The 11,092-nt window shown below is 49.2% G+C and overlaps 1 protein-coding gene across 3 annotated transcripts in view; it reads left to right on the forward strand.

Moving 5' to 3' along the window:
- The window catches only part of PRKD2 (protein kinase D2), a 32,655-nt gene extending 22,064 nt beyond the window's left edge, over positions 1-10,591 (forward strand). For all 3 annotated transcript variants that reach the window (XM_004767517.3, XM_004767518.3, XM_004767516.3), the window contains 5 exons: positions 782-943; positions 4,229-4,327; positions 7,015-7,282; positions 9,744-9,829; positions 10,161-10,591. In XM_004767517.3, coding sequence (XP_004767574.1) covers positions 782-943; positions 4,229-4,327; positions 7,015-7,282; positions 9,744-9,829; positions 10,161-10,373 — 828 coding nt within the window. In that variant the 3' untranslated portion in view covers positions 10,374-10,591. The remainder of the gene's footprint in view (positions 1-781; positions 944-4,228; positions 4,328-7,014; positions 7,283-9,743; positions 9,830-10,160) is intronic.
- The last annotated feature ends 501 nt before the right edge of the window (positions 10,592-11,092 follow it).

The following is an 11,092-nucleotide window of genomic DNA, read 5'->3' on the forward strand; positions in this document are numbered from 1 at the left end:
AGAGGCCAACTGACCCAGGCTGGAGGTGGTCAGGGAAGGCTTCCTGGAGGAGAGAACATGCATGTTGAGACTTAGGGGGTAGAAAGGTGTTCTGAGCAAAGGGACCAGCCTGTGCAAAGAAAGGTCTGGAGGTAAGAGGGAACATGAACCCTTCTAGGAATTTGAAGTTTGAGGTTACTAGATGGTTTATGTGTTGGGAGGTGGTGTGAGGTGAGGCCAGGGAGGAGGCCTATGGATTTTCTCCTGAGGGTACTAGGGAGCCCGGGAAAGATTTTTAGCAAAGAAAGGACAGGGCTGGGTGTGTACTTCAGGAAGATCTCTGAGGCTGCCACCAGAGGGTGGGTGGAAAGTGGTAGGACCATAGCCTAGAACCCAGGGAGGAGGTTGGGTGGAGACCTGGAGGGTAGAAATGGGGTTAGGCCAGGCAGGGTGTGCCGGGGAGAGGGAGGAGAATTTACAACATAGAGATGCACAAAGATCCCGTTGTTCCATACTTCTGCTCCCTCCCTCTCCCCCCCCCCCCCCCGCCCCAAATCCTGGACCTTCAACAGAGCTTTATGACATGAAGATCCTTCTAGATACCTGGTGGTGTGGGGATGTGGTTCTGTCTGAAGCTCCTTTCCCCTCCCCCAGAGCCAGCCTTGGGGAAGGAGCTGCTGACCCTCCGGGGACATCCTCCTCATTTGTTGTCTGTCTGCTCCTGTGGCTTATCTCTGGGATCCCAAGTTCACAGGCGACCTGGACCCTGACTGCCATCCTCTCCTCCTCACTCCTACCCCAGAGTCTGAGGCACCCCGGGATCGTGAACCTGGACTGCATGTTTGAGACACCTGAGAAGGTGTTTGTGGTGATGGAGAAGCTGCACGGGGACATGCTGGAGATGATCCTCTCCAGTGAGAAGGGCCGGCTCCCCGAGCGCCTCACCAAGTTCCTCATCACCCAGGTGCGCCTGCCCCCCACCCCCCTGCCTGCCTCCACTGGCCTCCCCACCTGCCTTGAACCCAGCTCCCGCAGACACTGGCAGGAGTCCTCCTAGCGGATAATCAAAAATAGTGATAATAACAATAGAAAAAATAATAGAATGATAATTTCGAAATAATTGAGTAATAATAGAACAGATTGTAGAGTAATAAGAGTAATAACAATAGAAAATAAGAAAACAGTAAGGAGAGAGCAGTAGTGATAATTATATTAGTAGTATAGAAAAATCAGAAATGATGATTGTATAATTTTTATTCCTTTATAGAATGAGGTTCCCTAAGGCCTGACTATATTCGTGTAGGAAAAGGGAAGGGGAGGGAGGCTTTTCTGTGGGGACCTCATTCATCCATTCCTTAGGTGGTTTGCCAAGTTCTCGGTCTTCCCCTGCTCTATTCCCAGCAGTGCTGGGGACACAGCTGTGACCGAGATAGCCCCAGGACTGGACAGTGATCTCCCAGAGTTGGTGGGGTGGGGGAGGGGGATGCTAACCATGTTTTAACTCATTGTGTCTGCATCGCAACTCATGTGGTAGTGGCTGTGATCAATTCCATTTTTTTTTAAAGATTTTATTTATTTATTTGACAGAGAAATCACAAGTAGATGGAGAGGCAGGCAGAGAGAGAGAGAGAGGGAAGCAGGCTCCCTGCTGAGCAGAGAGCCTGATGTGGGACTCGATCCCAGGACCCTGAGATCATGACCTGAGCCGAAGGCAGCGGCTTAACCCACTGAGCCACCCAGGCGCCCCTCAATTCCATTTTTGAGTGGGAAAACACCGAGGCTCAGAGACTTTAAGTAACTTGTCCAGGGTCACACAGCTGGTGGGAGCAGACCCTAGGATCTGAGCTTTTAACTAGTAAGGTCAAAATCACTGGTTTCACCTGTGTGTCATTCTGCCTCTTACTTTCTTAACTTTATTTATTTATTTTTTTAACTTTTTTTTTTTTACTTTTTCACTTTAAAAGTACTTCTGGAAGGCTATTCTATTTCCATATGTAGTGAGCAGAGCTGCCTCTTTTTCTTAGTTGGATCCCATGGTGGATATCACCAAATCCTGTAATTGCTGAGTACAGAGGTTGTTACCACTTTTCCACCATTACAGACAACATCTGGTGAATATCTGTCCACACACATTGCTGGGCTCTGGTGGGAGAATTTCCAAAGAACACGTTTCAGACAATAGACTCCTAAGTCCAGGGAAATGTGCTCTAGGAGTTTTTTAAACACGCTGCCCAGCTGTTCTCTAAAATCCCTTCGGTCTGCTCTTAACAGCAGCTAACTCTGGGTGAAACAATAAGCAGTCTTACAGGTGGAGATGTGGCTTCGTTTAGCAGTTTAAAAATTATGGGTGAAAAAAATAAAATAGAAATCATGGGTGAGGTTGAGTGTATTTCCCTATGTTTATTGGCCTGTGCTTTTTTTCCCATTGCCCATTTTTCAGTTGGATTATTCTTGTTGAATTGTGAAAGCTCTTTGTATATGAGGGACACTGGATCCTTGTCACTTGTGTTGTTCAATTTTTTTTTATTCCAGCATTTGTTTTCCTTTTCATTTCATTCCTGGCTTTTATTTGCCATCAAGAGTTTAACTTTTACATTGTTAAATGTTGCCTTTTGTAGCTTCTGGGTTTTACAGCCTTCCTAGAAAGGCCTTCCCATCTAGCTTGTCCCTCACCTGATTCTGGGACTTGTTCTCTTGGATGCAGAGTCCCTTGTGCTGTGCTTCCTTTATGGAGGTCCTGCCCCCTCACTGTCCCCAGCACTGCGCCTTCATCAGGTTGACTTGTGGGGGGAGGAGAGAAGCCCACTGAGGCAAGCTCATCCAGACTTAAGGTGGGGAGAGGGAACTGCCTGCCTTCCAGCAACTGGTTGATTTCTCTTTCTGGTCTTCCATCACTCCCTCCCTTTTTGCCTCTGCTCCTCTCTCTCTCTCTCTGCAGATTTCTGCCTTCCGCCTCTTGTCTGCCCCACCCCAAGTCCTGTTTATGGGCTTGTTTATGCTTCACAATTGCCCTCCGAGGTAGGTATTACCAGCACCCCCATTTTAAAGGTGAGGAGACTGAGGTAGAGGAAGGGTCCATGTCCTGCCCAAGGTCACACAGCTAGGTGGCAGTCTAGCTGAGATTTGAACCCGGATCTGTCTAGCTTCCAACCAGCCCTCCTTGTTCTCCTCCTGTCCTAGTGGGGGAGGGAGGTGGTCAACAAACAGGAAGTGGAGAAAAGGGGTACCTACACACTGGATCTCAGTGTCCCTGGCCGAAGTCCGAGGATTACACAGAATCAAGGAAGATCATGGTGTCCCCAGAGAAAGTAGCTTGAAATTGTATCCAGATTTTTTGCTTTTTGATTCATAAATCAGCTCACCTTGCCACCCTAGAACACTCTTGAATTAACAGAGCAGGAAAAGCTCTATCTGAAACATGCACAGGAATATGTTTATCCACAGGCCATCCCGAGGAGAGTAACAGGTACCAACAACAGTAATAGCTAATGTCCTGTTTGCTCTGTGCTGGACACTGTCCTAAACACTTTCTATGCCCCAACACATTTAAACTTCACAGCGACCCCTGAGGATGGGTACTTTTATTACCCACCCCCCCATTTTACAGGTGAGAACACTGAGACCCAGAGAGTTGAAGTGGCTTGCCTGAGGCCACGAGCTAGTGAGTGTAGAGCTGCGTTTTCCACCTGGGCAGGCCTGCTCTAGAATCCCACCCCCCACCCCCAACCAGTACTGCATTTGATATATAATGTAGATCATGTTGGTATTTGTAGTGTTTCATCTTAGAGATTTTAATGGATGAAACGTACTTTTTAAAAAATGGAGTCACACAATAGTACCTTCTTAAAGGCTGCTACTTTACCAATAGCCCACCCCTGCCCCCAGCTTTTAGGGTAAACTCCAGGCCCAAGGTTGGGCTCAAACTCATGATCCAGGAGGTCACAAGTTGCTAGCTCTGTGGACTGAGCCAGCCAGGAACCTCACTCCTAGCTCTTTTTGGTCACCACAGCTTACCACATGCCTGAGGGTCTCCGTCTCTTCCCAAACCCACTGCTCCAGTCTAGTCTTTCTGGAATTATCCAACTCCTATCTCAGGTGTCATGGTTTTGGGGCTCCAATGCATCCCCTGGCCCTGGGGGATATCTTTAGGGGTACAGAGAAGGGCATGGATGGAGTTTGGAGGGCTGGCGGCAGAATCTGGGGCAGGTATCTTCCTACCTTTCTTACCAGCCCCATCTCCTCCCCTCAGATCCTGGTGGCTCTGAGACACCTTCACTTCAAGAACATTGTCCACTGTGACTTGAAACCGGAAAACGTGCTGCTGGCATCAGCCGACCCCTTTCCTCAGGTCAGTCATGTTCCGCAGCTTGATTTGGGGAAGTGCAGCTAATCCTGGGAGGCGGGTGGGGATTGTATGAATCAGGAAAATTGGACACAGAGACTCAAGATAACAATGACTTAAATAAAACAGACGCTGGTTTCACACTCATGTAGGGTCCAGCATGAGCATTTCGAGGCTGAAAAAGCGGTTTCTTAGAGTCAGGTACTCGGCTCTGAATGGCTTGTTCTGGCCTTTCTATGATGTTCTAGACCGTCATGGTTCTTGATAGTCCCCATCAGGTGATAAGATAGTAGAGGGGAGGAGGAAAGAAACAGGTGGAGGAAATGGACACACCCCCTTCCTTCTCTGAACCTATGGAAGTTTACAAGGCATGTCTTCTAGTATCCCATTGGCCAGGACAAGGTCATGTGGTTGTGGCTGGCTGCAAGGGAGGGCAGGAGATGTAGTTTTTATTCTGCGTGGCCATGTGGTCCATTCCATTCAAGATTTTTATTATTATGGGTGAGAGCAGAGAACAGATATTAGGGGACAAGTGGTAACTTCTTCTGTAGGTCTGTTAGGAAAACAGTTCTGATGAGCCTTGGATTGGGCGGTGGGAATGCTTCCCCCCACCCCCAGGGGCAGAAGCAGAGTAAGTAGGGGTGACAATTGTAACAGATACAATTTATTGAGTGCCTACTGTGTTTAAGGACCTATAGCTACAGGTTCTCATGTAGCCCTTCCATGTCCTGGAAAGTTCTTGCTTTATGATCTGTGTTTTGCAAACACTGAGTTCCTTTCATTTCAAAAGCCAGGGGTTCATTTTAGTCAACTAAGATTGCTGTGGAAACAACTTATATCAACCTCATGGTTTCTTTCTGCTGGAAGTCGCTCAGTTGTTAGTGGCAGCCTGGGATGGAACATAGGATCAGTTTTTAAATGTAAATTAATGAAAATTAAATAAAATAAAAACTAATTTGTCTTGCCACATTTGAGTGCTCAGTAGCCACAGGGAACCAGTGGCCACCATATTGGTCAGCACAGATCACAGATCAAGAGCAAATGTTGATCATGCTGTCACAAAAATAGAATTATATCTGTACTGTGTTCTGTGACATGGTTCTCTGAGCTCACGTAACTCTAAAGCCCATTTGGACGGTCAGAGAAAAAAAAACCCACTCTGAAGAAAGAGTAGGAGTCCATTTTTTGGATGGGCAAGTATTCCAGGCAGTGGGAACAGCCCTGGCAAAGACCCTTTGTAGCGAGGTGATCTGTACTTTTTTGGGAACAACTTTATTAAGATATAATTCACACACCATATAATTCACTGATTCAAAGTATACAGTTCAGGGGCACCTGGGTGACTCAGTTCATTAAGCATCTGACTCTTGACCTCAACTCAGGTCTTGATCTCAAGAGTTGTGAGTTCGAGTCCCACATTGGGCTCCACACTAAAAAGTAAAGTGTACAATTCAGCGGCTTTTAGTATTCACAGCATTGTGCAACTGTCGCCACAATCAGTTTTAGAACATCTCATCACCCCAAAAACAAACCCTTGTACTCTTTAGACATCATCCTCCAAACTTAACACCCCTCATCCCGACCATGAATTGACGTCCTGTAGATTTGCCTATTCTGGGTGTTTCGTATAAGCAGCACATTCAGTAATAGCATATGTGGCCCTTTGTGACTGGCTTCTTTCATCTAAGTTCATGTTTTCAGAGTTCACTTATGTTGTAGCATTGATCAGTCCTTCCATTTCTTTTAACAGCCAAGTAATATTCCATTATAACATCTGGAGAAAAGGGTGGATCTTTGAAAAGGATTTTAGGACAGGATATGGTATGGCTGTCACATTGAGTCAGTGGTTGGGTGTGGCTGTTTTTGAGGGTAGGGGCTTCAAGGGTTTGGAGAGCCAAAGTGAGCCACAGAACAGTTTTGAGCCAGGGAGGAACCATATATGAACAGAGATGGCGGCACAGAGGTGGTGCTGCCTATGGACTTGGTAGGAAGGTGAGCAGGACCTTGAACCCCGGTGTGGCTGGCTCCAAAGCCTGTCTGTGACCCTAGACTGCCTCCACCATCAAGGGAAAAGTGGCCGACCACCTGTTACTGACTGCTGGCCATCACGGTCGCAGTTTGCACTCAGGATCTCATTTAATCCCCAGGGAAGCCCCAGAGGAAGTTGCTATTAACATCCGAGATACAGATGAGGCCGCTGTGGCTGGGAGAAGTTAGCTCCCGGCCCTGAGACCAGTGAGGCTCATTCTGAGCTCCCAGCACTTTCCCTGTATTTATTCATTCAATCCATACAACCACCCTTTAAGGTAGGGATTTTTCGGATCTCCGTTGTGCAAAAGAGGAAATAGAGGCACAAGATGGTTAAGAGACCTGTTCAGTGTGGCGGAAATACAGGAACAGGTGGCATATATTAAGCGCTCATGACTTATGAGGCATTTCTGGTCCCCTGAGCCTTAGATGGAGAAACTCATGTAATCCTCATGACGACCGTTTGAGGTAGGTGCTGTTTTGATCCTCCTCCTCATACAGATGAGGAAACTGAGGCACAGAGAGTAAGTCACTGCCCAGGTTCCTCAACTAGTGAGAGTCGAAGCTCGGTTTTCTCTGAAACGCTGTAGAGGGCATGGGGGTGCGTTGCTGGGCAGGTGCACCCTCAATGCTCCTTCGGCCCCTCCACCCCACGCCCCCTGCAGGTGAAGCTGTGTGACTTCGGGTTTGCGCGCATCATCGGTGAGAAGTCGTTCCGGCGCTCGGTGGTGGGCACCCCTGCCTACCTGGCGCCCGAGGTGCTGCTCAACCAGGGCTACAACCGCTCGCTGGACATGTGGTCGGTGGGCGTGATCATGTACGTCAGCCTCAGTGGCACGTTCCCCTTCAACGAGGACGAAGACATCAAAGACCAGATCCAGAACGCCGCCTTCATGTACCCAGCCTGCCCCTGGAGCCGCATCTCCTCGGGAGGTGGGTCGGGGGCGGGAGAAGGGGGGAGTGGGCGGGGCCATAGAGAGGTGGGCCCTGGAAAGTCTAGGCTGTGGGGGTGGAGCCTAATGGTGGGTGGGGCCGCAGGGAGGGCGGTCCTTTAAACGGTGAGGTACCTTGAACCTAGAACCTTGGGGCAGGGACTCAGGGATGTGTATGAAGCTGGTCAGGCCTGGTTCCTAGTTCACAGAAAACGAATTACTCCAGAAAGACTGAGACAGGCACCTGGTGCTTTGGGGGCTGAGCGAGGTTTGGTCTGTCTAAGGTGGGACCAGGAGAGGGACTACTGGACCTGTGGAAGCCATACAGCTGGGGGTGGCCAGGGGAGGGGGCGGAGCCTTCCTCCCAAGGCATGGGCTGGGGCCTGGAATCTTTGGGGTTACGACCCTGAAACGGTTAGCCTTGCAAGAGCAGTGGCAGCGGAGGGCAGGGTTGGGGAACAGTTGGAAAGAAGAGGTCATGTGGGGAGAAGGTTATAGAGCAGGGAAAGGCCCTGTAGGGATATGGCTTCGTGGAGCAGGTGGAGAGGGGATTGACATGAGGGTTAGTGCAGGAAAAGGTGACAGCAGTGGGCGGGAGAGAGGTAAGCACTAAGTGGTAAGAATGGATTCATTCGTACTGGAGTAATACTGGAGGTCCTCAGCGTTGTCTTTTGGGACCTGCTCAGAAGTGTCAGTAAAAGTGTGTCGGGTGTAGGAGAGTGAATTTGGTGCAGACCGACGTGTGTGAGGGTGGCCGTGTGGACAAGGCCTATACTTAGAGGGGTTCACACAGTGAGGCCTTGTCCTTCAAGGCTTCTGATCAAGGAGACAGTCTCTCCTGAGTGTCGGCTTGTCTCCAATGCCTGATACTTGCTAATTTTCCTCTTCCTAAAGAACAGGTCTATCTCTGAGACTCTGTAGGAAACCACTGACTACCTTCTTCTTTTTTAAAATTAAGATATAATGTATTATTTGTTTCAGGGGTACAGGTCTGTGATTCATCAGGCTTACACAATTCACAGCACTCACCATAACACATACCCTCCCCAATGTCCATCACCCGGCCACTCCATCCCTCCCAGCCCCCTCCATTCCAGGAACCCTCGGTTTTTTTCCTGAGATTAAGAGTCTCTTGTGGTTTATCTCCCTCTCTGGTTTTGTCTTGTTTTATTTTTCCCTCCCTCTGACTGACTGCCTTCTAATAATGCTTATTTTCATCTTATTTTTGTGGACATAGCAAGTGATCTTTGGATTTTCATTGACTGGGGTGATATGATATTTCCATTATAAATAAATTCATGTTCCCCTTAAGGTTTTCAATGGTAAAATGAATTTTTATTTTTTTAATATTTTTTTATTTAAAGATTTTATTTGTTTATTTGACAGACAGATCACAAGTAGGCAGAGGGTCAGGCAGAGAAAGAGGGGGAAGCAGGCTCCCTGCCAAGCAGAGAGAGCTCGATGCAGGGCTCAATCACAGGACCCTGATATCATGACCTGAGCCGAAGGCAGAGGCTTAACCCACTGAGCCACCCAGGTGCCCCGGAAAATGAATTTTTAAAAAATGAAGTGATCTATAGCCAAATGTTATCGATTTTTGCTTTGATCAAATAGTGACATGGCTCGTACTCGCTTTGGCAGCACATATACAAATAGTGACATGGCTCAAATTCTGAAATATACAGAAGGGTCTGCAGTGAAAATCCTCTCTCACTCCTTTGTTTGCCATTCTTCCCAAAGGCATTGGCTATTCAAAGTCTTTTAAATACGTGCATTTGACATATATTCTTTTATTTCCTCCTTTGATACAGGTGGTAGTGTCCTATACATGGTGCTTTTTAACTTGCCTTGTCCTCTTCACAGTTTATCTTGGACAAATGGTTTGGCTTAAAGAAAAAAATAATATTTTAAAGATTTTATTTATTTATTTGTTTTAGAGAGAGAGAGCATGTGCGAGCAGGGAGAAGGGCAGAGGGAGAGGGGGAGAGAGAATCTCAAGCTGACTCCACGCTGAGCTCAGAGCCCCATGCAGGACTCGATCCCACAACCCTGAAATTATGACCTGAGCTGAAATCAAGAGTCAGTGGCCCAACCAACTGAGCCACCAAGGCATCCCTGGCTTTAAGAAAAACACTAAGTGAAGAATAAGACAGGTGTACCTGTGTATACCTCTGTATGACAAAACTTACAGAGGTGACATAGGAATGGGGAAACTGAGGGAGAGGCTTGGTGAAGACACTTAGGAGCTAGTTTGTGTGTGCAGTGTCGGAGGATAGGTGGACAAAATGGTAATTTGATGAGGAAATGGGTGAGTGAGCAATTGGTGCAGGTGAGGCTTCCAAGCTACCTGGGCCAGTGTGGAAGGCAGGCCGGGATGGTAGCAGGTCGCCTGGAGTGGCCTGTTGCAGGAGGGGCAGCCTCTACCGCGCCGGGCTTGAACTGTCCGTCTCCTCCCCGCGCAGCCATTGACCTCATCAACAACCTGCTGCAGGTGAAGATGCGCAAGCGCTACAGCGTGGACAAGTCTCTCAGCCACCCCTGGTTACAGGTGATGCAGGGGGCGGGGCTTGAGAGAGGATGGGGAGGGAGGTCTCATTGGCTGGGTTGGAGGAAGGGGTGGAACCCGATGGCTTATTGGCTCTATAGCTAGTGAAGGCTGCAGGTGCATTTTCCGTGGCTCCGAGCATGGCTGAGCCTCCTACTGGCTGGGCTGTGGAAGGAGGCGGAGCTGAATATCTATTGGCTGGGCAGGTTGCAGAGGGTGTGGCTTCACCTTCATTGATCCCGGGCCTGTCAGCTTCAGGAGGATATAGCATGGGGCGCAACTCAGCCTCTGTGGGCCCTGCTCTGCAAGCTAACCCCTGTTCTCCCGGGCCCAGGAGTACCAGACATGGCTGGACCTCCGAGAGCTGGAGGGGAAGATGGGCGAGCGGTACATCACGCACGAGAGTGACGACGCACGCTGGGAGCAGTTCGTGGCAGAGCACCCGCTGCCCGGGCCTGGGCTGCCCGCTGATGGGGACTTCGAAGGGACCCTCCTGCCGCAGGACCATGAGATGCAGGGGCTGGCCGAGCGCATCAGTGTCCTCTGAGGCCCCATGCTCCCGTCTTGGCTGTCCCGTGCTGCTGTCCTCCGGTCCCTGGAGAGCAGCCCTCTGCACCATTTCAGCAAGGAACTGTTGTAAACAGAAGCAGCTTTCTGCCCCAAACGGATGGGACGCACCCTGGGAGAAGTGGGGGTCCTTGGCGGGTCAGGGGTAGTTATTTCCAACCTGAATTCCCCAGCAATTAAAACGAACTCATCTCTGGCCCCATGGCCTCGGTGTCTGGCCACACTGCACTCTCTTATCATGAGTCTGTTGTTCCCCAAGACAGAGTTCCCCTGGAAGGAGGACTGTCTGAGAAGAAGGCAGGAGGGAGGGGGCATGGCAGAGGGTTGGCGGTCGGGGAGAGGAGGCTGAAGGCCGAGGAGTTTCGGAAGGAGGACTGACTGGGGTGGGAAATCTAGAGGGAGGACTAGAAGGGGGAAGACACAAAGGGTAGCCTAAGGACAGGGAAGAGAAAAGAAGAGTTCGGAGATGGAAGAAGGATGCCAGGCTGGGAAGATGGATGGACGATCATGACTGGAGGGAAGGAGATTTAGAGCAAAGTAATCCCGTGGCTTGTTTGATCCCCTGTTTCACTCAGTAGCGTCACCTCTAACATAACTACTGATATCGACATGCCATTAGCGCAGGTCTGGTACACAGCAGAAACTCGATCCACAATATTTAATGTTTTCTTTTCAATTGATGGGATGACTTCCCTATGC

This window comes from Mustela putorius, unplaced genomic scaffold (genome assembly GCF_011764305.1).
Source record: "Mustela putorius furo isolate JIRA1106 unplaced genomic scaffold, ASM1176430v1.1 tig00000196_pilon_pilon_pilon, whole genome shotgun sequence".
NCBI classification, from domain to species: Eukaryota; Metazoa; Chordata; class Mammalia; order Carnivora; family Mustelidae; genus Mustela; species Mustela putorius.